This window comes from Leucoraja erinacea, chromosome 2, assembly GCF_028641065.1.
Source record: "Leucoraja erinacea ecotype New England chromosome 2, Leri_hhj_1, whole genome shotgun sequence".
NCBI classification, from domain to species: domain Eukaryota; kingdom Metazoa; phylum Chordata; class Chondrichthyes; order Rajiformes; family Rajidae; genus Leucoraja; species Leucoraja erinaceus.
Window position 1 is genome coordinate 135,711,215 of NC_073378.1, and position 27,480 is coordinate 135,738,694.

The following is a 27,480-nucleotide window of genomic DNA, read 5'->3' on the forward strand; positions in this document are numbered from 1 at the left end:
GGGGGGTACTGGAAGAGAGATGGGGCAGGTAATAGGTTGATTCAGGCAAGGATGTTTTTGTGATAGACAGATGGTTGGACAAATGCCAGAGATGAACAATCAAGCTGGGATGTAATGTTAAAATTGTACAAGGCATTGGTGAGACCAATTCTGGAGTATGGTGTACAATTTTGGTCGCACAATTATAGGAAGGATGTCAACAAAATAGAGAGAGTACAGAGGAGATTTACTAGAATGTTGCCTGGGTTTCAACAACTAAGTTACAGAGATAGGTTGAATAAGTTAGGTCTTTATTCTCTGGAGCGCAGAAGGTTAAGGGGGGACCTGATAGAGGTCTTTAAAATGATGAGAGGGATAGACAGAGTTGATGTGGACAAGCTTTTCCCTTTGAGAATAGGGAAGATTCAAACAAGAGGACATGACTTCAGAATTAAGGGACAGAAGTTTAGGGGTAATATGAGGGGGAACTTCTTTACGCAGAGAGTGGTGGCGGTGTGGAATGAGCTCCCAGTGGAAGTGGTGGAGGCAGGTTCATTGGTATCATTTAAAAATAAATTGGATAGGCATATGGATGAGAAGGGAATGGAGGGTTATGGTACGAGTGCAGGCAGGTGGGACTAAGGGAAAAGAATTTGTTCGGCATGGACTTGTAGGGCCGAGATGGCCTGTTTCCGTGCTGTAATTGTTATATGGTTATATGGTTACAAGGATTGAAGAGTAGCGAATTGTGAAGCTAGAGGGTGTAGGTGGAAGGGGAGGGTGAGGGGAGAAATGGGTGTGAGTCCAGCTGGGGCACAGGGGAACGGGGTGGTTCTAAATATGGGGAAGAGGGGAGAGGGGGAGAGTTATATTTACCTAAAATTAGAGAATTCAATGTTCATTCCATTGGGTTGTAAGCTACCAAAGTGGAATACAAGGTGTTGTTCCTCCAGTTTGAGTGTGGCCTCACTCTGGCCTTCTTTACCTTAGTCAGCTGCCTTGTGCCAGTTTGTCACGGTGGTACTGTGACTATGCAGGGATGGGGGTGCTTTGGCAATGGAAGGGAACTGTTGAGACTTGGCTTCACTGGTGGTGGTGACATCACAGGGTGGTTCCAATTCCTGTAAATCATGTGACCCATTTGTCGCCACCAAGCCTGGACCGCTGAAGATGTTCAATGTTTTGTTTCTCTGTACTGACAACTGTTACGTATCAAGAGGGAACTGCAGATGCTAGAAAATCGAAGGTAGACCAAAATGCTGGAGAAACTCAGCGGGTGAGGCAGCATCTATAGAGCGAAGGAAATAGGCAACGTTTCGGGCCGAAACCCTTCTTTAGACTGTATGTGTGATTGGACTAAAGGGTTGCTTCCCACTGTATTTTCCCGCCACTATATATTGGTATAAATAGGTGATCGATGCGTTGGCCCGTGTCTTTCTTCCCTGTTCTGTCTGCACGAGGATGCTGTGGGCTCGAGTGAGTGGATCAGAAACTGGCCCCGTGGTGAATAAAGGGTTTGGACTATGGTATTCGAATCAGTGTTTTACTGACCCAGACTGGGGGGGGGGGGGGGTAAAGGAACCAGAATCAACCATACAATAATGAATTTAGAAGGTGTTTTACAATTCACCATCTTAATGTCATTACAGCAACAGCAATAAATTGGAAAATCATCTTGTCTGGAAGACAAATGCAAATGTGCTCATTTGAAATAGACTATTCAAGTAATGAATGTATGCCTCATTAGCATCATTAGACTTTGCATATTAAGCTGATTTATAATGACACCCTTTTGTTTATTTTCAGCCTATTAACAATGCTGATTTCATTGTTCCTGTTGAGATAGATGGGACTGTTCACCAGGTAAGACATCTTGCATTGGAAGCGGCATCGGTAATGATATGTCGTGAGGAAGAGGGAGCATCAAGTTGCCGTGCGTGGGCGGTGCTCTTTGAGCAGGCTGGAAGGGCTGCTGTGGGGTTTTCAATTGGCCACGGATGTCAGGGGTTGCGGAGTTTAGAGATACAGCGTGGAAACGGGCCCCATCGGCCCACCGAGTCCACGCTGGCCAGCGATCCCTACACACTGGCAATCTCCTACACACCAGGGACAATGTGCAGCCTTTACCCAAGCCAATCAACCTACCAACCTGTACGTCCTTGGAGTGTGGGAAGAAACAGTAGCACCCGGACAAAACCCATGCGGTCACAGGGGAGAACGTACAAACTCTGAGCAGACAGCACCCTTAGTCAGGATTGAACCCGGTTCTCTGGCGCTGGAAGGCAGCAACTCTACCGCTGCGCCACCGTGCTGCTCCAGAGGACTAAATGACAACGGTGAATGCATGCGAGATTGAATCACAAACAAAATGAGAGCAAGATAGCGATAGAGTTGCTGCCTCACAAAATCAGTTTGATCCTGACTACGGTGCTGTCTGTACAGAGTTTGTACATTCTCCATGTGACCACGTGGGTTTTCTCCTGGTGCTCCGGTTTCCTCCAACACCAAAGACGTACAGGTTTGTCGGTTGATAGTGCCAGTGTACAGGGTGATCGCTGGCCGATGCGGACTCGGTGAGCTGAAGGGCCTGTTTCCATGCTGTATCTCTAAAGTCTGAAGTATAGAGAAGTTTTGGGGGGGGGGGGGGGGGGGGGAATAAATAGCAGTGGTCCTGTGTCTGTGCAGTTCGCACTGATTAGAATAAGAGCATATTTCTCAAAAAATAGCAGAATTGCAAAAGGAATTTTAAATTGCAAGCCCTCATCTGTATCCAACTATCACTTGCTAGGCTCTGCCCCACCCCACCTCTCTTTTCCAGCTTTCTCCACCCACCCCACCACCACAATCGATCAGAGAAAAGGTCCTAACCCAAAACGTTGCCTATCCACCCCCTCCATAGATGCTGCCCGACTCGCAGAGTTCCTCTGGCACCTTGTGTTTTGCTCAAGCTCTATACGCCTGGATGAGGCAGGACAGATATACATGGCCATTGCAGCTGGCCAGCGACATTTCCTGTGTAACTGCACATCCTCTCTTCACCATCACCACCAGATATCTTTGATTTGCTCACAATACTCCAAATGCGTTCTGACCAGCGCCTTATAAAAAGCCCCACCATTACACCTTGTCATCTTGCTGAGCACAGACATCGTGGGCTTGAAGGGCCTGAGCTTGTGTTGTACTGTTCCTTGTACCTGTGCAGCTCCTTTGAGGAACCAAATACACATCAGTTTTATTGTGACATGCACGAGAGTACAACGACGTTCCTTGTTCACATAAAGCTGACTGTGTCAGTAAACACTTTGCACATAGTACTGATAAACACATCAACTAATGCAAAACAGCAGACTGGTGCAAAGATTGAAGTGAAACGTGAAGTTGTGCGGAAACACATTAAGCTGCAATGATGGAATAACTGAACGAGGTACAGATAGATCGGGGATAAGGGGAAATTGCCTTTGCATATTCTCCCTCAGAATTGTTGCGGTCATTTCCCTGCCATCAGATGCTCTCGCCCGTCTCTCATTTTCTCCTTTCTTTCAAACAATGATACCTGATTAAACAGCTTTTCCAATCCTCTGGCTCCGCACCTGTAGCCACGAAACTACAGTATGTAAATAAATCATCAGAACCGTGCTGTTTGCTCATTTGCTTCACTTAATTGATTAGGATATATATCAGTGGAGTCAGACAACATGCTTGCATTCACAGACACGCATTCTTGTTGATATTTTTGAGCTCGTTATGTTTTTCATTATGTTCAGATGGAGTCATAAAGCATGGACACAGGCCCTTCGACCCAACTTGTCCTTGCCGACCAACATACCTAATATAAGCTAGTTCTCGTATTTTCCCCATATCCCTCGAAACCTTTCCTATCCATCAACCTGTCTTTTAAATGTTGTTATAGTACCTGCCTTCTCTGATATTTCATATTGCTTCTTCTTAACGTCTCAATGATTGTTTGTTACAGTTGAAGCACAAAGTATTCACTAAACAACCATAATCCACCTCTTGAACAAGGGGCATAATTTAGTTTCTTGGTCTGAAGAAGGGTCCCGACCTGAAACGTCACCTGTCCATGTTATCCAGAGATGTTGCCTGACCCGCTGAGTTACTCCAGCACTCTGTGAAACGTCACCTGTCCATGTTCTCCACAGATGCTGCCTGACCCGCTGAGTTACTCCAGCACTCTGTGAAACGTCACCTATCCATGTTCTCCACAGATGCTGCCTGACCCGCTGAGTTACTCCAGCACTCTGTGAAACGTCACCTATCCATGTTCTCCACAGATGCTGCCTGTCCCGCTGTGTTACTCCAGCACTCTGTGAAACGTCACCTGTCCATGTTCTCCACAGATGCTGCCTGACCCGCTGAGTTACTCCAGCACTCTGAAACGTCACCTATCCATGTTCTCCACAGATGCTGCCTGACCCGCTGAGTTACTCCAGCACTCTGTGAAACGTCACCTGTCCATGTTCTCCACAGATGCTGCCTGACCCGCTGAGTTACCCCAGCACTTTGTGTCTGTTTTGGTAAACCAGTATCTGCAGTTCCTTGTTTCTTCTTCTTAGTTTCTTAGTCTACTTGGCCCTTCTCTGTCCTTAGTTGCTCTTGCCAGAGAGACCCACAGCTTTTACCTGCTTTGCTTTCAATTCTCATTCCTGCCTGAATTAGCTCTATTTTTAATAGAATCCCACACCAATTGTAAATTTTCCAAAGCTGCATGGGGGCATCGAACTAAATCATTTTAATTTTAGTTTAGTTTAGAGCATGGAAACAGGCCCTTCGGCCCACCGAGTTGGTGCCGACCACTGGTCATCCATCCATACACGAGTTCAATGTTAACCCCCTTTCATATCCACTCCCTACACAGTGAGGGCAATTTGCAGAAGCCAATTAACCTGCAAAGTCTCACGTCTTTGGGATGTGGGAGAAAACCGGATCACCCAGGGGAAACCCACGGGGAGAACGTGCAAACTCCGCACAGCCTGCACCTGAGATCAGAATCAAACCCGGGTCTCTGGCGCTGTGAGGCAGTGGCTCTCCTGCTGAGCCACTCTGCCGCCCTTAAAGGTTCGGCTTAAATTATGCATTGACCAGCAAGATTTAGTTTAGTTTATTATCACGTGTACTGAGGTACAGATTTTGTTGCGTGTTGTCCAGTCAACAGAAATACCATACATTATTATAGTCAAGTTGTGTACAGATACAGGATGAAGGGAGTAATGTTTAGTGCAAGATAAAGTCTTGAAATATTACTTATTTTCACATCATTAGTACCAGTGCTAACACCCGGGATTGAACCAGCGGCTTTTAGATCTTCAGTCTAAAAACTCTCCCAACTGAGCTCAGTGGGTGCTGAGACAATAAGGGTCACAACGTTGGGTCGGACAGTACCAGCCGGCGAGTGGTGTCTTCCATCGAAGGGACGCAAGATCAGACTGAGACCTGGTTCAAGTAATCCAGGATAGGCTGTGTGCCTTCCAGTTGGCCTATTCTTGATTACTTGTACTGGGAAGCAGTCACAGTGCTTGGAGCGAGACCAGCAGCTGAAGACAAGGAGGCCATCGACTGACTGAAGCCCAAGTAACGCCGTGAAGGAAATTCTGAGATTTTTAGTTTAGAGAAACAAACTCTTTGACCCACCTAATTCACAGTGACCGGATTTCCATCTGTAGAATTCTCTGCCTCATGGAGGCAGGTTCTCTGGATGCTTTAAAGAGAGAGCTAGATAGGGCTCTTAAAAATAGCGGAGTCTGGGTATATGGGGAGAAGGCAGGAACGGGGTACTGATTGGGGATAATCAGCCATGATCACATTGAATGGCGGTGCTGGCTCGAAGGGCCGTATGGCCTACTCCTGCACCTATTGTCTATTGTCTATTCACTCATCCACACTTGTTATCACACCTTCACACCAGGAGCAATTTACAGGAGCCAATTAACCTACAAACCCTTGGGATGTGGGAGGAAACCGGAGCACCCGGAGGAAACCCACGTGGTCACCGGGAGAACATGCAAACTCCACACACAGACAAGATCCGAGCTTGAGATGGAACTGTGTCTTGTGTTGCCGTGAGGCAGCAGCTCTACCATCTGCGCCACTGTGAGGCTAGTGAAAGCGTCACGGTGCCGCTAGTTATACTGGGTGTGGGTGGGGGGCCTCCCTCAGCACTAAAATACAACCATCAGAAAAAACAATTGGTCTCTTATTGCCCAGCTAAAAACAAGTGGTGGAGGAACTCAGTGGATCAGGCAGCATCTGTGGAGGGAATGGAAAGACAGCTTTCTTCGGCATGGAGTAAACGGGAGAAAGATGGAAAATGGGCTGAGGGCGGGACAAGCAGAGAAAGTTGAGTAGGAAAGAACTGAAGATGCTGGTTTATATCGAAGATAGACACAAAATGCTGGAGTAACTCAGCGGGACAGGCAGCATCTCTGGAGCGAAGGAATGGGTGGCGTTTTGAATCGAGACCCATCTTCAGACTGAAAAACAGCCTTGACCCGAAACGTCACCCATTCCTTCTATCCAGAAATGACGCCTGTCCCGCTGAGTTCTCCAGCTTATCGTGTGTACTTTTAAATACTTTTACTGCACCTGCCTCAGTCACATCCTCTGGCAGCTCGTTGCATATTCCCACTACCCCTTGTGTGGAGAAAGTTGCCCTTCCTGTTTCTATTAAATATTTTCTCACTGAGCTTAAACCTTTGCCCTCTAGTTCTTGATTCCCCTGCATCGGGGGAAAAAGACTCTGTGCATTGGCAGTCTATTTAATTTGTGATTTTATACATCTCCATAAGATGAGCCGTCAGCCTCCAGCAGTCCGAGGTATAAAGTCACAGCCTGCCCAACCTCTCCCCATAGCTCAGCCCCTCAAGTCTTGGCAACATCTTTGTAAATCTCCTCTGCTCTCTTTTCCACCTTAATGGCATCTTTCCTCTCGCAAGGTGACCAAAACTGAACACATTCACCAAATTACGTTTTCAAGAAGGAACTGCAGATGCTGGAAAATCGAAGGTACACAAAAACGCTGGAGAAACTCAGCGGGTGCAGCAGCATCTATGGAGCGAAGGAAATAGGTAACATTTCGGGCCGAAACCCGTCACGGGTTTCGGCCCGAAACGTTACCTATTTCCTTCGCTCCATAGATGCTGCTGCGCCCGCTGAGTTTCTCCAGCATTTTTGTGTACGAGCAAATTATGTTTAGTGGCTTTGCTTGGTGTTGTGCCCGGTTTAATTCCCCGCGCATGTTTTCACTACGTATGTGTTCACAGAACCACAAGCAATTTTTAACATTCGATATAGCAGTTGGAACACACAGTGCAGGAAACAATGGTGTTGGCAGACATACAAATCGCATTGCATTCTATGTATCCAAACGTTGTTCAGGAAGGAAAGCCAGGGAGCAGGGAAGGCACATTACCTGTTTCCCATCGGTTTCCATTTCATGGTTATTTCTGCTGACCACTGGGGGAGGAAGACATGAGCCTTATGACCCTGTCCCACTTAGGTGTATGTTCGTGAGTAGCCTCCTCAGTCGCCCAAAGAATTGTAGCGTTTTTTCTTGTCGACTGGATTTTGAAATGTTCGAAACTGACCTGCTAGTGGGACTGGACGCCAATGAGAGTGTAGCTTGACTTCAGCGGGACGTAGGGCGTCATTTCTGGATCGAAGGATAATGGATGACGGTGTTTTGGGTCAATTCCAGTTTTTCGACTACATACTCAACCAGCGACAGTCTCGGCCTCAAAACGTCACCCATTCCTCTAAATATTATCAGTGATGCTGCCTAGGTCCCGCTGAGTTACTCTAGCATTTTGTGTCTTATCTTCGATTTAAACCAGCATCTTCAGTTCTTTCCTAAGAAAGCCTATGTTACTTTCTAGCAAAAGGATTTGTATAGGAGCAGAGAGGTTCTACTGCAGTTGTACAGGGTCTTGGTACAGTTTTGGTCTCCAAATCTGAGGAAGGACAAGCTGCCATAGAGGGAGTGCAGAGAAGGTTCACCAGACTGATTCCCCTCCACAGATGAAAGCCTGGATCCACTGAGTTCCTCCACCAGAATTTTTTAGATTGGGCAATAAGAGACAAAATTGTTTTTTAGATGCAGGGTTGCTATTTTGGTGCTGAGGGAGGCCCCCCACCCACACCCAGTAAAACTAGCGGCACCGTGACGCTGAATTCACTAGCCTCAGAGGGTAGTTGAGGCAGCATTGGATAATTAAGAGGGAGCTGTGGCCTTGTGGCAACACAAGACACAGGGTATCCATCTCAAGGCTCGGATCTTGTTGGTGTGTGGAGTTGATCATGTTCTGGCGGTGAGGCTCGAAGGGCCGAATGGCCTTTCCTCCTAATTTCTATGTTGTTTCCAACAGGGTGGTACCCAAGGGTTTGTAGGTTAATTGGCTCCTGTAAATTGCTCCTGGTGTGAAGGTGTGATAACAAGTGTGGATGAGTGAATAGACAATAGACAATAGGTGCAGGAGTTAGGCTAAACATTTGCCTAAGTGGGACTGGCCCATTATTGTATGAAGGAGGGCTGATGAGAACTCCGCCTTATGCTGATGGGTCCATTTGAACAGCCATTGTCAGTGCAGTGAGAGTTGTGTTGTGTCAAGTGCAGCTTGGTGCCACAACAGCCGTCGCAAAGATTGCGACCACTCGCAGCAACACTGCAGCACAGATCCTGTCATTCCACTTGCTCCCCAATTTGACCCTTTACAAAAAACTGAAGGGAGCATGTAAGGTACAACATACGCAGAACAGTACATCAGAGGAACAGGCAGTTCAGCCCAACCGGGTGGGAGGGAGAGGACGATATGGGGACCTGAGCCTTGTTGGCGGCAGAAATGTGGCGTCTTGTGAACTACCTAAGTGAGATCTGCTATATGATTTACCGGGTTATAAGCAAAGCATTTCACTGTACCTAGGCAATAATAATTGAGTCAAATTCACTCCACAGTGTGTGTGTGTCGAACATGATACCAAGTTAAACCTCTCTGCTCTGCCTACACGTGATCCGTACGCCTCCATGCCTCCATCCCCTATCCAAAAGCCTCTTAAATGCCATAATTGTATCTGCCTCCACCACCAGGGCATTCCAGGCACTCACTACGCTCTGTGTGATCATCTTTTTTTTAAACTTGCCCCACACATCTCCTTGAAACTATAAATTTCTGCCTGATCTGCCCCTCAACCACCAACATGCCAGAAAAAATAACATTCCAGATTTGTCCAACCTTTCCAACAGCCCAAATACCCTCTAATCCAGGCATCATTCTGGTAAACCTCATCTGCACCCTCTCCAAAGCCTCCACATCGTTCCCAGTTAATGGGGCGACCAGAACTGCACGCAATACTCCAAATGCAGCTGAGCCCAAGGCTTATAAATCTGCAATATAACTTCCTGACTCTTGTTCTCAATGCTGCATCCAATAAAGGCAAGTATACCATATGCCTTCTTGACCCATTTTCTAGTAGCTACGGACTTGGACCTCTGGATCCCTCTGTACATCAATGCTGTTTAGGGTCTTGCCATTAACTGTATACTTTCCCCTTGCATTCGACTTCCCAAGCTGGGATGCTTGTTGCACTTTTAACGGATGTAAATGGCGCTAGCTTGCTTGAGTCCTTGACCTACCTGTTCCCTACATTTACAGGTTTATGTGTTGAAAAGGCCGCATGTCGACTTATTCCTGCAGAAGATGGGGCAGCTCTTCGAATGTGTTCTCTTCACAGCCAGTCTAGCCAAGGTGAGCGTGCAGAGGAGTGTAACCTCTGTCTGCTTGTGTGTGTGTGTGTGTGTATGAACCTTCAAAGCTTGCTTAACAAATTCATCATTTTTTGTAGAAATGATTTCTTAACTTTGTTTGCCGATGGAAATCTTTTTCATCCCCCCTCCCTCTATTTCTATTCTCCTTGTATGTGTGGGCGTGGACCCAGGTGAACTGAAAGCCCTATTTCCATGCTGTCTCTCTAACCTAAGGCAAGGTCAATCCTGGGAGCAAGAAATATATCGACTGGGTAAGGTGAAGACAGGAGGATGGGGGTTGGAGGTTTGCGCAAATACCTTTGTGGACATAGAAACATAGAAACATAGAAATTAGGTGCAGGAGTAGGCCATTCGGCCCTTCGAGCCTGCACCGCCATTCAATATGATCATGGCTGATCATCCAACTCAGTATCCCGTACCTGCCTTCTCTCCATACCCCCTGATCCCCTTGGCCACAAGGGCCACATCTAACTCCCTCTTAAATATAGCCAATGAACTGGCCTCAACTACCCTCTGTGGCAGAGAGTTCCAGAGATTCACCACTCTCTGTGTGTGAAAAAAGTTCTCCTCATCTCGGTTCTAAAGGATTTCCCCCTTATCCTTAAGCTGTGACCCCTTGTCCTGGACTTCCCCAACATCGGGAACAATCTTCCTGCATCTAGCCTGTCCAACCCATTAAGAATTTTGTAAGTTTCTATAAGATCCCCTCTCAATCTCCTAAATTCTAGAGAGTATAAACCAAGTCTATCCAGTCTTTCTTCATAAGACAGTCCTGACATCCCAGGAATCAGTCTGGTGAACCTTCTCTGCACTCCCTCTATGGCAATAATGTCCTTCCTCAGATTTGGGGACAAGTTAGCCAAGCCAAGTCCCTGTGTTGTATACACTTGAAAAGATGCACCACTTTCATAGTCTAATGGAGAGCAAACTCATCTTCACGGCCAATTCATTCATTGTCATTGTACAGTCGCTGTTTCTCGTTGTACGAGTTGCAATTGTGACCTTGTGCGAGTTTCATTTCTAACTGGAGGCAGCGGGGACTGCAGATGCTGGAATCTTGAACCAAACTCAAAGTGCCGGAGGAACCCAGCACCTGGGGGGAATGGACAGATGAAAGCTCGGGTTTCGGGACCCTCAATGAGTCTGATGGAGGGTCCCAATCCGATGTGTCGTCTGGCCACAGCCTCCACTGAGGCAGCTGAGCCCGCTGAGTTCCTCCAGCGCTCTGTGTCGTGCTACATTTGTTACCTCATCTGGCATGGGAGAAGGATGGTGGAAAGAAGAACAAACTTTATTAGTGCGTGAATTTGCAGCAACTTGTTTTGTTTCCTGCATTGGGCATTATCATTTTCAGCAAGGTAGAGGTCGCTTGACAAAACTGTGTGGCGATTAGCACTGTGAACCAAGCAGATAGCGGTCCCAATTATTTTTGTGACTTGGTCACGTAAATGCATTGAATTAGTTCCTTTGTTTAATCCCGCCACTAGGGGTCAATACAGACTGACATCATTGCTAATGCCACTAATCTTTTGATCGCACTCAGTCGAAAATGCAAACTCGACAGTTAACCCGAGAGTCGAACAACACAGCAACAGGCCCTTTGGCCCGTCGCATACATGCAGATTTTTTTTCATGTTCATAAGTGATAGGAGCAGAATTAGGCCATTCGGCCCATCAAGTCTACTGTGCCATTCAATCATGGCTCAACTCTCTGAACCCCAATCTCCTGCCTCTCCCAGTAACCCTTCTACCCCGATCCCATTTACCTGCATTGAAACCATAAAAGCCCTGTCCCACGGTACGAGTTCATTCCAAGAGCTCTCCCGAGTAAAAAAAAAATCAAAACTCGTGGTACGCACGGAGAATGAACGTAGCGGGTTCGTCGGAGCTCGGGGACGTCTCTTAGCGGCTCGTAACGCTAACGGCAAGTACTCGGGAAGACTCGCTAACGGCAGGTAAGCACGGGAAGACTCGGGAAGATTTTTCAACCCATTGAAAAATGTCCACGAGAGCCCCGAGTACCGACGAGTGGCCATTGCCGTAAATCTCCAAGTTGGAATCAGGGCAAACTCGGGGAGAGCTCTTGGAATGAACTCGTACCGTGGGACAGGGGTTTAAGTCTTTCTATTGAAGTGTATACTGAAATGTCTGTCTTAAACATTAGTGATTGTACCTGATTGTACTACCACCTCTGGCAACTCAGTCCAGATATCACCCACTCTCTACATATACAGACCATGCCCAATTTTTTACGAAGACTCCCTCATTCCTCTCCTTCACATTATCTGGGCAGTGAGAAATGTGATAATGAGTTGATGAATAAGGGCAGAAAATATATTAATGGTTTGGACAAATATAGGTGGCATGATCAGTGTTTGTAGAAGATACTAAACTGACAACCTGTTTAACACAAAGGAAGAACTAGCTACACCTTGTGAAAAGGTTGAGGCTTACTATTGATAAATAAAAAGCTTTGTTTTGCATGCTACCCAAATAGTTCAGATAATACAGATAGACACAATGCTGGAGTAACTCAGCGGGTCTGGCAGTATCTCTGGAGAGAAGGAATAGGTGACTTTTTGTGATGTGATCCCATTTGAGAAAAGGGGTTTGAATCCGAGACGTCACCTATTCCTTTTCCCCAGAGATCCGACATGACCCGCTGAGTTACTCCAGCATATTGTGTCTATCTTAAGTGTAAGCCAGCATCTGCAGTTCATAGATACATAGACAATAGGTGCAGGAGTAGGCCATTCAGCCCTTCCAGCCGGCACCGCCTATCAATGTGATCATGGCAGATCATCCACAATCAGTACCCCGTGCCTGCCTTCTCCCCATACCCCTTGATTCCACTAGCCCTAACAGCTCTATCTAACTGTCTTGTGAATTCCTGCACAGATCAGATAATACTACACATAAATACAATCAAGCCAAACTCAAGTGTAACAGGAGAGCAAAGGGGAAGGTGCAGAGTGAACAACTGGAAATGGTGCTAGATTTTAAGGTAGAATAGAGATTTAAAAGAGTTGAGCAATTGCCTGGCAGTAGATCCTTCTCTGGGAGCAGCGTGCAAAGAGTCGACACACTCTTGCATCCCAATGCCAGCTAGAGATTCAGTCATTTGAGCAAAAACATGGAAAATAGGATTCAATCCAAAGAATGTGAGGGGTAATGTATTTGGGAAGTACCAACTAAACAAGAAAATATAGTGACTGGAAGGATGGTGAGAGATGTGGAGGATCAGAGGGGCTTTAGCATGTAGGCCAACAGGTTCCTTAATCTAACACAAGAAAATGGAAGAATGGAAAATGGAAGACCCAAAACGTCACCCATTCCTTCCCACCAGAGATGCTGCCTGTCCCGCTGAGTTACTCCAGCATTTCGTGTCTGTCTTCGGTGTAAACCAGCGTCTCCAGTTCCTTCCTGCACAGGAAAATGGGAGCAGGAGATAGGCCACTCAACCCCTCAAACCAGCCTTGCCATTCAGAGTGATCCTGGTTGATTTGCATTGGCTTCAATTCCTCTTCTGTGCCAGGACCCCATAGCCCTCAATTCCTCAATGCTTAGATTTACCTATTCCTAGTGTATATGCAACCACCCTCGAGGGCAGAGAATTCCAGCGATCTACTGTAAACTTTATAGATGCCGGGCAGAAACAGGCCCTTAGGCCCACTGAGACTGTAATCACCCTGTACACTAACAATAGCCTACACACCAGTAACAATTTACTATTTTTTTAGCAATGCTAATTATCCTACAAACCTGCACGTCTCTGGCATGTGAGAGGAAACTGAAGCACCCAGAGAAAACCCATGCTGTCACAGGGAGAACGTACAAACTCTGTACAGTCAGCACCCGTAATCGGGATATAACCTGGGTTTCTGGCACTGTAAGGCAGCAACTCTACCACTGTGCCACCTTAAACTCATCCAAGATTCACAGCAGGATAGGTCAAGAAAATGCAAGGGCATGAGAAATGTTTCCCTTTAACGGCTGCGGCATTGAATTGAAGAGCAGGAATGTTTAACAACTGGTATGCAAACTACGAACATTTCTGGTTACTAGGATACTGGGTTACTAGGAAGCCAGGATACTGTCTGATTCGCCTTTACCATTGCAGGCATTGGACTTTGTCTCCAGAACTGTTCCGCCCCAGTGCGCTCTGCATCTTCCCCTTCGCTCAACCTATTGTATTCCAGTTTGGCTTCAATCCATTTATAGGTAGTAATAAGGTCATAAGTGATAGGAGTAGAATTGGGCCATTCGGCCCATCAAGTCTACTCCGCCATTCAATCATGCCTTCAGAAGTTTGAGTTTGGAAGGATGAGGGGAGATCTTATAGAAACATATAAAATTATAAAAAGGACTGGACAAGCTAGATGCAGGAAAAATATTCCCAATGTTGGGCAAGTCCAGAACCAGGGGCCACAGTCTTAGAATAAAGGGGAGGCCATTTAAGACTGAGGTGAGAAAAAACGTTTTCACCCAGAGAGTTGTGAATTTGTGGAATTCCCTGCCACAGAGGGCAGTGGAGGCCAAATCACTGGATGAATTTAAGAGAGAGTTAGATAGAGCTCTAGGGGCTAGTGGAATCAAGGGATATGTGGAGAAGGCAGGCACGGGTTATTGATTGGGGACAATCAGCCATGATCACAATGAATGGCAGTGCTGGCTTTGAAGAGCCGAATGGCCTCCTGCACCTATTTTCTATGTTTATGGCTGATCTATCACCCCCTTCCTAACCCCATTCTCCTGCCTTCTCCCCATAACCTTTGACACCCATACTAACCCGTATTGTCTGATGTGATTGGATAGCATGCAAAATAAAGCTTTTTTACTGTACCTCGATCGAGGGGAAAATAATAGACATAAACATAAATCATTTGTAGGACAGTTGTGATTGCATGGCAGAGAACGCTGTTATCTGCAAAACGGTAGCTACGATAAAGATTAGATAAGTTTGTTTTCTTTGGAAATCAAGGAAGAACACTCTGAGGATCTCAACAGAGTAAATAGATGAGACCTATCTCCCTTTGAGGTACTTTCTCACCGACTCCCTACACACTAGGGTCAACCTGTAGAGGCCAATTAACCCACAAACCCACATTGGACAGTAATGGGAAGTTAGAACAGACACCATGGGCCGAAGGGCCTGTCCCTGAACTGCACCCATTCTTAGACCTAAAGAGCCATGACCTTTGATGATAATTCCACTAGTGAGGGTCGAGGACTAGAGGACACAGCCTCAGAATAAAAAGATGTACCTTTAGAAAGGAGATGAGGAGGAATTTCTTTAGGCAGAGAGTGGTGAATCGGTGGAATGTAAAGCATAGTCTCTTTAATGTACTGGTCAGGCCGCATTTACAGTATTGTAAGCAATTTTGGGCCCCATATCTGAGGAAGGATGTGCTGGCGCTGGAGAGATGCAGAAGAGGTTCACGAGAATGATCCCAGGAATGAGTGGGTTAACATACGATGAGAGTTTGACGGCACTGGGCCTGTACTCGCTGGAGTTTACAAGGATGAGTGGGAACCAAATAGTTAAATGCCTGGATAGAGTGGTTAGCTTCAGAGTTGAAGGACATTCCTTTAAGAAGGCGATGAGGAGGAACTTCTTTGATCAGAATGTGTGGAATTCATTGCCACAGACAATGGAGGCCAAGTCAATGGATATTTTTTACGGCAGAGAAAGATAGATTCTTTATTAGTACGAGTGTCAGGGGTTATGGGGAGAAGGAGTGGACTTGATGGGCCAAATGGCCTTATTCTGCCCCTGGAACATAAACATGATTAAATCAGTGATGGGGAGTAGTGTGAATAGTGGGGAGCAGCTGCTGTTAAGATGAGACTATATTGTGTTTGACAATGCAGGTGTATTACAGCAGAGCTGTTGACCTCTTTGTGGTTTAAGTTTGTCACTGTCAGGTGTAATGAAGTACAGCTTTGTTTTACGTGCTATCCAATCAGATCAGATAATACAATACGTATTTACAGCCAAGTTGAGCAAAGGGGGAGATACAGAGTACAGAATATAGTTCTCAGCATTGTAGCGCACCAGTTCCACAGGCAAAGTCCAATAGACAAGATAATAGGTGTTTAAGAAGGAACTGCAGATGCTGAAAAATCGAAGGTAGACAAAGGTGCTGGAGAAACTCAGTGGGTGCAGCAGCATCTAAGGAGCGAAAGAAATAGGCAACGTTTCGGGCCGAAACCCTTCTTCAGACGAGATAATAGGTGCAGGAGTAGGCCATTCGGCCCTTCGAGCCAGCACCGCCATGCACTGTGATCATGTCTGATCATCCACAATCAGCACCCCGTTCCTGCCTTCTCCCCATATCCCCGACTCCACTATCTTTAAGAGCTCCATCTAACTCTTTCTTGAAAGCATCCAGAAAATTAGCCTCCACTGCCATCTGAGGCAGAGAATGCCACAGATTCACAACTCTGGGTGAAAACGTTTTTCCTCATCTCTGTTCTAAATGGCCTACCCCATATTCTTAAACTGTTAAACCAATGTCCGCAATGGGGTAGAGGTGAATCAGACAGTACCCTAGCTTATGGAAGGGCCTTTCGTAAGCCTGTTAACAGAGGAGAGTAAGCTGTTCCTGAGTCCGGTGGTGCTCTCTGTACCTTCGTTAAAGCTTCTGTACCTTCTGCCAGACGGGAGTGGGGAGCAGAAAGGATGACCGAGATGAGAAAGGCCTTTGATTATGTTGGCTGCTTTCCCGAGGTAGAGGGAGTTTTTGTATGTGGGGTTTTTGTATTGGAAATTAGTTCAAGATGTTGGACTGGTTGTCGAGTGAATGTTTGGAAGCATGTTGTGTGTCAGCCACTGGGCCGTAACTTGTTTACTTTCCCTGCTCTCTCAAAGTATGCAGATCCGGTGGCAGACCTGCTGGATCGCTGGGGCGTCTTCAGGGCCAGGCTCTTCAGAGAATCGTGCGTTTTCCACAGAGGAAACTACGTGAAAGACCTTAGTCGACTAGGGAGGGACTTGAGTAAGGTCATAATTGTGGATAACTCACCGGCATCCTACATCTTCCACCCCGAAAACGCAGTGAGTACTCCCTTCCCTTTAAGTTTGGTTGCCTCCATCTATTTGCAGAGGGCCAACGAAAACATGGAGGCACATGGAACGACGCATGATGGTTTGCAAAAAAAAATGAGACAGAGTGCTGGAGTAACTCAGCGGGTTGGGCAGCATCTCTGGAGAACATGGATAGGTGCGATGTCCATAGTTGCTCCATAAAATGTATCAAGCTTCCAGCTGTGGCAGTAGTTGATGACAGGACATCCCCTACAGAAACTTCCAACCGCAGATAGATGCAAAGTGTTGCAGTATGTCAGCAGGTTAGGCATCATCTCTGGAGAAAAAGGATGGGTGACGTTTCAGGTCAGGGACCCTTCAGACTGAAAATAGAGGTGACAGGAGAAAAGTGGCCTTTCCTCACCAGTTTATTTCTCCCACTGCCACTCCCCTCCCCACACATCTACTTTCAGTCTGAAGAAGGGTCGGCGACCCGGAACGCCACCTATCCATGTTCCCCAGAGATGCGTGGTCCGAGAGCATGAGTTACTCCAGCACTTTGTGTCTCTTGCTCAGCAGGGATGGGTTGGGCCGAAGGACCTGTTTCTGTGATGTACTCTATGACCCCTTTAGATTCTCGCATCCTTTTTAAGATGCATTGATTGGATCGCCCCTGAATCTTCTACGCTGATGGTAAATTCATCCTGGTCCAGCATCCTGTTGCCTTAACTTTGCCCTTTGTACTCCAGTATCATTCTGGTGATTCTGAGTCCAAGACCCGTGTGATTGACCTGAAGATGTACGCATTCCTGACAGTACCCTAGATGTACACATGCCTGACACCGACCGGGTGGCACAGCTGATAAAGCCACTACCTCACAGCGCCAGACACCCGGGTTCAATCCTGGCCTCAGGGGCTGTCAGTCTGGAGTTTGCACGTTCTTCCAGTGACCGCGTGGGTTTTTCTCCGGCTGCTCCAGTTTCCTCCCACATCGCAGAGACGTGCGGGTTAATCAGCCTCTGTAAATTGTCCCTAGTGTGTAGGGAACGGATGGGAAAGTGAGATAACATAGAACTAGTGCGCCTGGTTGATCAATGATTGGCGTGGATCCGCTGGGCCTGTTTCCATGCTTCGTTTCTCAATCCAAACAACAACAAGGGCTGCAGGGTGATGAGCGCCGTGCCACCTTTATTTACCCCGCTCCAAATCACACGAGATCTCCATCTGTACAAATATTCCTCCTTCACTGCTTAATCAATGTCTCTCAACACCTCCAGCACATGGTCTGCAACCCTGCAACCAGTTGGACCTGTTTTCCAATAATCTCTGTCCTCACCTACACTGTCCACTCCCCAATATCAAACGCCTCTATTTCTGTTGAAAATTCGTAAATATTTTGTGGATGGGGAAATGGACTAACCTCCTCTGCCTGACATGATCCATATCCCTCCGATCACTGCATATCCATGTGCATATCTAAAAGTACACACGGTGCTGGAGTAACTCTGCGGGTCAGGCAGCATCTCCAGAGAACATGGCGGTCACGGTGGCACAGCGGTAGAGTTGCTGCCGTACAGCGAATGCAGCGCCGGAGACCCGGGTTCCATCCCGACTACGGGTCCTGTCTGTACGGAGTTTGTACGCTCTCCCCGTGACCTGCGTGGGTTTTCTACGAGATCTTCGGTTTCCTCCCACACTCCAAAGACGTGCAGGTTTGTAGGTTAATTGGCTTGGTAAATGTAAAAAATTGTCCCTAGTGTGTGTAGGATAGTGAATAGGCGGGGATCGCTGGTTGGCGTGGACCCGGTGGACTGAAGAGCCTGTTTCCGCACTGTTTCTCTAAACTAAACTAAACATGGATAGGTGACGTTTCGGGTCGGGTCTCTTCTTTAGGGAAGAGATGATAAGGGGGGACTAAAGGATTCGACCAGGTTACAAAATGGTTGTCTTCATGAAGGGAAGTTAACTAATGCAAGTGTTTTTCTCCCCCCCCCCCCCCCCACACACAGGTGCCTGTGCAGTCGTGGTTCGACGACATGTCGGACACAGAGTTGTATGATCTGATCCCATTCTTTGAAGGACTGAGCAAAGAGGAGGATGTTTACACTATGCTGCAGAACCTCCGTGGCAGGTAGCGACTGTGCTCCAGGCATGTGGCAGTTTCCTTGCGTTGATCTTGGCCCGATTTTTTGTTTTATTTTTAAATTCCCCCTGCCCCTCCCTACCCAATTCACACACATCCCCCACACCCCGTCTCCTCCTTCCCCGTTCTCCCCCCCCCGAACCCCTTTGCAAATGTTGTGTTTTCTTTACTTTGTAACGAGAAAGCTTCCTTCACTTCCCCCGTCCCTTCCCCACCCCATGCCTTGGATCGGAACTGCACCTGGTGGAGTTAGGAGCAGGAAGCAATCTGCAATCGGGAAGCACTTCAGCACCTGCTGCCCTGAGTTCGCTGCGAACAAGGTGACATGCGGTCGTTCAGCCTCTGCCAGCCTGGCGCCAGAAACTCACCCGCGACCAGACGTCGAGGAAACAACTACCATTTTAAAAAGAAATACATCACACTTACACCACGTGGAAAACCAGGAGAAATATCCGCTGCAGACTGTGGTTTGAATATCAATCTTCTTCTTTCCGCCTACCAAAAAACAAAACACAAGTATTTGGGCAGTTCTGTGATACTTTTTAAAGTTTTTTTTCCTCTTTGGTTTTCGTTTCGCAGATATTGCTATGCAGACAGTCACTCTGATCTACAGTAGCTGATCTGATTCTGTGATCTCCTTTTTGCAGAATGAAGTGCCTTTTTGAAAACAAAATTGATAATTTTAGACGAGAAAAAAAAAAAAAAGCAGACTTAATTTTTTTGTACACCGCATATTCCAGAGATCTTTTATCTTTTAATGACTGTATGTTTTAAAACAAAAAAAAACAAAAATTAATCTTTATGAGCACTGTTATTTATGCTGAACACATTGAATTCTAAGTGCTGGGTACAAGACTACAGAGCCATTAGACTTCTAAATTTTACACCAATTGGCTTAACAATAGTTCGTGGCACCAAATTATAATATTTTTGAATTGCTATTTTAAATATTGGGATGGGGTAAGATTACTCTGTGGCATCGGTTGCGTTAAGTCACAATAAGGGAAGCAGAAGTCATGATATGTTGTCACCAGGTACTTGGGAAATGTCACCCTCCCTGCCAAAGGTCACCATTTTTCTTTCTATCCCTCTCTGATTCCCTTCCCTCCCGTCTGCCATTGTGTTGCTTCCTTCCTGACACCCCCTCTCTCCCCAATGGCCCTCCCCAAAGCGAAACCTTCTTGAAACCACCCTGCCACACAGCGGTTGGGCCTTGTGGACTTGCTCTCAATAAGTTTGTCGTTGGAGAGGATGGGGGGGGGGGGGGGGGGGGAGGAGGAGGAGGAGGAGACAGGTTCACTTTGGGAGGACAGGTGTTAATTGCCATTTTAGTTCAGGATTGCCTCCTTGCCCCTTCAGCGCTTTAACATTGCCTCCAGGCGGAGGCTGTGAAGGGAAGGACGGTGAGGAGCTGGGGGGCGGGGAAAGTAGGGGCTTAGGATGCACATGCCGCATATTCAGTGGGTTTCAGGGATTTCTTTACCTTCCGAACTTTGCAAATAGCACCAGTGTTGTTTTACGGAGACACGAGGAACTGCAGATGCTGGAATCCTGAGCAAAACACAAAGTGCTGGAGGAACTCAGGGGACCAGGACAGGTTACATTTCGGGTCTGACGAAGGTTCCCGACTCAATACATTGTCTGTCCATTTCCCTCCGCGGAAGCTGCCTGACCCACTCAGTTCCGCCAGCACTTTGTGTGTTGCCCGTGTTGTTTTACATTTGAATCAAACCTTTTCTCCATGAATCAGAAGGGAAGCAATTCTATTGGAGAGATTGTGAGATTTATCAAGTGTGGGGGTTCATTTTTTACAAAGTGCCACCAGTTGTCTGGCTGCTTGATGGTCGGGGGCTGGTCTTTTATGGAAACTGGGCATAGATGGTGACAGGCAGAGATGGTGTTTCGTTTGTGTCGTCTCCCGTCTCCGAGTGAATGGACTCACAAGGAACTGCAGATGCTGCAATCTTGAGCCAACCACAAAGTGCTGGAGGAACTCAGTGGGCCAGGCAGCGTCTGTGGAGAAGAAGGGCCCCCACCCGAATCGTCACCTGTCCATGTTCTTCTCCGGGGATGCTGCCTGACCCGCTGAGTTACGCGCGCTCTCTGTGTCCCATCTGTGGAGGGAATGGGTCGGTGACGTTTCAGGTCTGGACCCTACTTCAGACTGCCCGGAGTGAAGCTATCCGATGAACTGGGAGGCCATGTGAATGAATTCCCCACCTCCCTGCACACCTGCGTGAATATTGAGAGCTGGGCCTCGCCTGTATGTGTGTGACTCTCCACAACACAGCCCCTGCCTGCCAGAGCCAAGGTGGCTGGAGATTCCAGCACCTGCAGTCTCTTGTGTCTCTCAGGCATCAGTCTCAGCCGGGCAAGATTCATGGTGAAGGCGGGGTGGGGGGTGAAATGGGAATGAGCGTCCTCCCTCCCATCTCCACCCAAATGACCTTGCCTTCTGGTGGCCACCCCTGGCCACACCACCGCCACCAGCAGAAGGTTGGGCAATCCGGGGCTGTCCACCACACATGAGCACGGGAGGGGAGGACGAGCTCCTGGCTACCAGCGGCTGGTGATAGGTGGTGGGAGGCGATTCCCCACTTCCCAATGGTGGATGGCAAGTCGGCGATCCCTGCAAACGGCCGGGACTCGGACGCTTCTGTCAGAGTTCACCAGTGAGATGGGAGTCAGAGCAGGGAAACGAGCCCTTCGTACCGCCGTCCGTCCCCATGCTGGCCCTGCTCCATACTCATCCTGTTCGCCGGCACTTGTGACCTCAGCCCAGCGCTCCTCGTCGACTGTAGTGCTGCTACAGATCCCGGTGAGGGGGGTTGCCGTTCACCGATCCCGTCTGAGTTGATCCGGCTCTTCTCCTTGGGTCCGTCGAGGAAGCGAGGCGGGCTGAATTGGAGCTGGGGTGAGATTGAGATGGGCCGGATGACGGAGCGATGGCAGAACTGGAATGAGCAGCGTGGAGATGGGCGGGATACAAAGCACCTCCCCCGCTCAATTGATTTCCACCCCCTTCCCCCCCATCCTGACCTTAGTGTTCGCCCTTTCTCCCACTATCCCCATCCCACCCCCTCTGCCTCCCACCTTTCTCTCCCACCACGGCCAGTCACCCATGCCCCCGCCCCACCCTCTCTGCTGGTGTTCCCTCTCTCCGAGCCCCACCAACTGCGGATACTGGAATCTGGAGTTAAAAAAAAACAAAAAAAGTGCTGGAGGAACTCAGCCTGTCAGGCAGCATCTTTGGAGGGAAACGGACAGAGGGCGTTTCGGGTTGGGTCTGACAAGGGTCACTTTAAAAGGTTGGACAGTATTACAATCCATTTTCCAGTCAAGCAGGTAAGTTTAAAGGGAGCAGAACACTGGGAGCTGGAGTAACTCAGCGGGACAGGCAGCATCAGTGGCGGGAAGGATCAGGACCCTTCAGACGGGGGAGAAAGTTGGAACGAAGAGGTGGGGGTGGGAGAAGAGTGCGTGTACCTAGATACTGTGAAATATTTAGTTTTGCATACATTCTAGTAAGATCATACTGTACACACTATAAGCACAATATTACATAACTAAGGGGGGTGCAGTGTAAAATACATTGTCGATATCCCCTCAGGCAGTACACCAACAGTTGCTATGTTTTCGGTGACATTTTGTCCTTTCGAGTATAGGCTTCCTCCAAAAAATAGCGAGCCTTATCTTGGCCTGAAAGGCCCGTTGTCCTGACGTCGCCACTGGACATTCAGGTCGACACCCTTCTTCAGTCTGTCTATTCCCCCACACAACTGTTGCTGGTCCCGCCGAGTTACCCCCGGCAGTCCTGTGGGGATTTTAATCCAATTCCACTCTAAAAGACTGTATCTGAATCGTTACCTGCCTCTTGCCACTCAAAGTAGGCTGCACTGCGGACCAATATGCGTGGCGCTGGCTCTTCGGCCCACAATGTTGATGATGAACGATGCCGAGATCAACTGATGCCTGCCTGCACCCGATCCATATCCCTCCATTCCCTGCAAATCCACGTGCCTATCTAAAAACCTCTTAAACGCCACAATCATCTGCCTCCATCACCACCCTTAGCAGCCCATTCCAAGCACACACTATTCTCTGTGTATAAACCTCCCTGCTTTAAACGTTGGCCCTCTCACCTGAAAACTATGCCCTCTAGTCTTTGGCATTGCCACCCGGGGAAAAAGATTCTGACTCTCTACCCCATCTACGGCTCTCATCGTTTGAAATGATGAAAGAGTGGGCCGGGTTTTTGCCAAGTGCTTTTGCTGGGGGTGTATATTCCTTGTCCCAAGCGGTTGTCTCTCTGTCCCCATTCATCTCAATCCCTCCGTTCAGCTTTACATTCAAGGGCAAGAATGTTTCATAGTCTGATGTACCGACAACGGAACAATGAAATTCATACTTGCAGGAGCATGGTAGACCTATAACACAATTAACAGGTAACATATACTATTTTAAAAACTTCAATAAATGAATAACTAATACTAGTGCAAAGAAATCCTTGGTTCAATCCAGACAATTCCTTATTTTTTGTCTCATTTGTCACTGATGCCACCCATCTTCCCTTCCACCCCACTTGTATCCACCTATCAATTGCCAGGCTTTGTCCTGCCCCCCCTCCTCTCTTTTCCAGCTTCCTTCCCATCGGCCTGAAGCAGGGTCCAGACCCGAAATGTCACCTCTCCGTTCCCTCCACAGATGCTGCCGGACCTGCTGAGTTCCTGCAGCATTTTGGATTAGCCTCAAGATTCCAGCGTCTGCAGTTCCATGTGTCTCCGTGTGTCTGCACCTGTGCAGGGTTAGGAAAGGTTTAAAGATCTCTTGCATCTCCAGGGTGTGTTGTCTAGGATGAGGATTGGTGTGCAAAGCCTGTGCTTTATGACTGCTTTGATCCCCCTGGTATCTGAAAGTATCGCCCCTCTGTTAGCAAGCCATCTCCAAATTCCAAATTCCAGTTCCTCCCCATCACTTCAAGCACAAAACCTTCCATTGCAATCAGCTTGGGATCTTGCCCAAAAACACTTCACCTTTCCCCCTCCTCCTCCTCCTCCTCCTCAGCTCTGCCAATGCCCCAGCTTAAAAGTAAAAGCTTGGCCGTTCTTTTTTCTCCTGTACATAACAGTGTCTCCAACCAGTGTGGCATGATCTGAACTTCACAACACGTCAGTGTCTAGAGGGGGGGGGGGGCACGACGGCTTTTCACTTTCAAGCACTTTGGACTGGGAATGGTTTTTACAACGCGGGGTATGTGCCAGGCTCCGAACACTAACGCAAGCACTCGGGCCCAGCCACCGACCTGGCTGTGCTCTCTAACAGTTATACACATCGCCGCGATGCCACTCACTTTCTGTGTAAAGAAACGTAACTCTTCTTTCAGAATCTGCTTTTCTTCTATGAGAAACCTCTGCCCTTATTAGTGTGTAGTCGACAAAAGTGCCAACTTTATTCATGCTGCTGCGTGTTGCGCGCGCGTGTGTATGGTGTGTGTAAGCATGTGTGTGTGTGTATGCGGGTGTGCACGTGTGTATGAGGGTGTGTGCATGTGCACATGTGTGTGTATGCATGTGTGCACGTGTGTGTGTGTGTGCACGTGTGTGTGTGTGTGTATGCGTGTGTGCACGTGTGTGTGTTTGCATGTGTGCCCAAGTGATCAAAGGACGGGGGATCGGACCTCAAGGTCACCGTCATTTCTAGCATCTTATTCCCTCTGCGGCATTAATTTGGCTGCCGATAGTTCATGATCTGGGTTGGTCTGAGGTAAGACCATGAGTCCAAGAGCAGAATTAGGCCATTCGGCCCATCGCGTCTGCTCTGCCATTCAATCATGGCTGATCTATCTTTCCGTCAACCTCATTATTCTGCCTTCTCCCCGTAACCTTTGACGCCCTTGCTAATCAAGAACCTATCAACAGTGTGTGTGTGTCTGTACAGTATATGATGGTGTCGATGTGAGAGGCAGTGTGTGTGTGTGTACAGTATACCATGGTGTCAATGTGAAAGGCAGTGTGTGTGTGTGTCTAAGGCATACTATGGTGTCAATGTGAGAGGCACATACTCAGCCAGTTAGCTAGACATCAACTTTTGTTCTTGTTTTAAAGAGTGTAATAATATTCATCTTTTTTTTTAATATAATTGTGTTGGGCCCAAACCAATGGTCTGTTATCGTCTCCAATTTCCTTTTTGAATCTCGGTCAACAGATGAACCACTTGCCTTAAAATCTAGTTGAGGAATGTTAGGACAAAGTCATTTCTGTTCAGCACACAAGTTGTACAAACTCTCCATGGTGATGTCCACCAACTGTTATTTTTTGGGGGGTGGGTGGGGTGGGGTGGGGTGTCAAGGCACAGGACTGTGCAGAGAACACAGCAGTTTGAGGAGAAACATTTTGGCATTCCGTTAATCTTTAATCTTGTAAACTCTCAGCTGTTTCAAACAAAACAGCTTGTTCTGTGCCTCCTGTTCCCAAGGTGCTCCAATGAGACGTTGGCCTGGTCAATGATTGCCTGGGAGGTGTGTTAGTGTGGAGAGGGGGGTGAGAGGGGAACAGAGAGAGGTAACTATGCAAACCAAGGATCAATCTTCCATGCCCTGCGCAGCTGGTGAGGTCATTCCCCCTCCTACACTGGGCCAGTGGGGATTGCGGGGCATGTTTTTCATGGTGGTGAGCCGTGGTTCAGGAGTTGGTGACACTTCCCCCTCCCCACCCCACTCCCCTGGCACCCCCCCCTCCCCCCCCTTCCTCCCCCCACTTTGATCAGCAATACTTGACGAACACTATGAGTCTGAGGGAAAGAAACAGAAATGCTTGTTACCGTCAGTTACTGAATAAATCTGTTTCTTTACTTTCGCCAATAAAATAAACTTTTAAAACAACGGTGGCACGAGTGTGTTCTTCTCCCGTCGCTGGCTCTGCACAGTTTGGCAGAGATTCGCCCACTGCAACTGGAAGCAAAGCTGGAGGGCAGATGGTAGAGCCCAGCCCGCTGCCTCAGCGCCAGAGGCACGGGCCCACTCCTGACCTCGGGTGCTGTCTGTACGGAGTCTGACCGCGAGGGTTTCCTCCTGGTGCATCTGTTTAGCACGTAGAACAGTACAACACCGGAACGGGCCCTTCGGCCCACAATGTCTGTGCCCAACATGATGCCAAGTTCAACTGATCTCATCTGCCTGTACATAGAAACATAGAAATTAGGTGCAGGAGTAGGCCATTCGGCCCTTCGAGCCTGCACCGCCATTTAATATGATCATGGCTGATCATCCAACTCAGTATCCCGTACCTGCCTTCTCTCCATACCCTCTGATCCCCTTGGCCATAAGGGCCACATCTAACTCCCTCTTAAATATAGCCAATGAACTGGCCTCAACTACCCTCTGTGGCAGAGAGTTCCAGAGATTCACCACTCTCTGTGTGAAAAAAGTTCTCCTCATCTCGGTTTTAAAGGATTTCCCCCTTATCCTTAAGCTGTGACCCCTTGTCCTGGACTTCCCCAACATCGGAAACAATCTTCCTGCATCTAGCCTGTCCAACCCCTTAAGAATTTTGTAAGTTTCTATAAGATCCCCTCTCAATCTCCTAAACTCTAGAGAGTATAAACCAAGTCTATCCAGTCTTTCTTCATAAGACAGTCCTGACATCCCAGGAATCAGTCTGGTGAACCTTCTCTGCACTCCCTCTATGGCAATAATGTCCTTCCTCAGATTTGGAGACCAAAACTGCACGCAATACTCCAGGTGTGGTCTCACCAAGACCCTATACAACTGCAGTAGAACCTCCCTGCTCCTATACTCAAATCCTCTTGCTATGAAAGCCAACATGCCATTCGCTTTCTTTACTGCCTGCTGCACCTGCATGCCTACCTTCAATGACTGGTGTACCATGACACCCAGGTCTCGCTGCATCTCCCCCTTTCCCAATCGGCCACCGTTTAGATAATAATCTGCTTTCCCGTTTTTGCCACCAAAATGGATAACCTCACATTTATCCACATTAAACTGCATCTGCCAAACATTTGCCCACTCACCCAGCCTATCCAAGTCACCTTGCAGTCTCCTAGCATCCTCCTCACACCTAACACTGCCCCCCAGCTTAGTGTCATCCGCAAACTTGGAGATATTGCCTTCAATTCCCTCATCCAGATCATTAATATATATTGTAAACAGCTGGGGTCCCAGTACTGAGCCTTGCGGTACCCCACTAGTCACTGCCTGCCATTGTGAAAAGGACCCGTTTACTCCTACTCTTTGCTTCCTGTTTGCCAGCCAGTTCTCTATCCACATCAATACTGAACCCCCAATGCCATGTGCTTTAAGTTTGTATACTAATCTCTTAAGTGGGACCTTGTCGAAAGCCTTCTGGAAGTCCAGATACACCACATCCACTGGTTCTCCCCTATCCACGCTACTAGTTACATCCTCGAAAAATTCTATAAGATTCGTCAGACATGATTTACCTTTCGTAAATCCATGCTGACTTTGTCCAATGATTTCACCACTTTCTAAATGTGCTGCTATCCCATCTTTAATAACTGACTCTAGCAGTTTCCCCACT

The 27,480-nt window shown here is 47.7% G+C and overlaps 1 protein-coding gene across 1 annotated transcript in view; it reads left to right on the forward strand.

Annotated features, from left to right (window-relative positions):
* The window catches only part of ctdspla (CTD (carboxy-terminal domain, RNA polymerase II, polypeptide A) small phosphatase-like a), a 198,043-nt gene extending 172,971 nt beyond the window's left edge, over positions 1–25,072 (forward strand). The window contains 6 exon segments of the mRNA XM_055649232.1: positions 1,786–1,842; positions 9,642–9,734; positions 16,626–16,811; positions 18,792–18,913; positions 19,179–19,258; positions 19,261–25,072. Coding sequence (XP_055505207.1) covers positions 1,786–1,842; positions 9,642–9,734; positions 16,626–16,811; positions 18,792–18,913; positions 19,179–19,258; positions 19,261–19,541 — 819 coding nt within the window. The 3' untranslated portion in view covers positions 19,542–25,072.
* Positions 25,073–27,480: the final 2,408 nt, after the last annotated feature.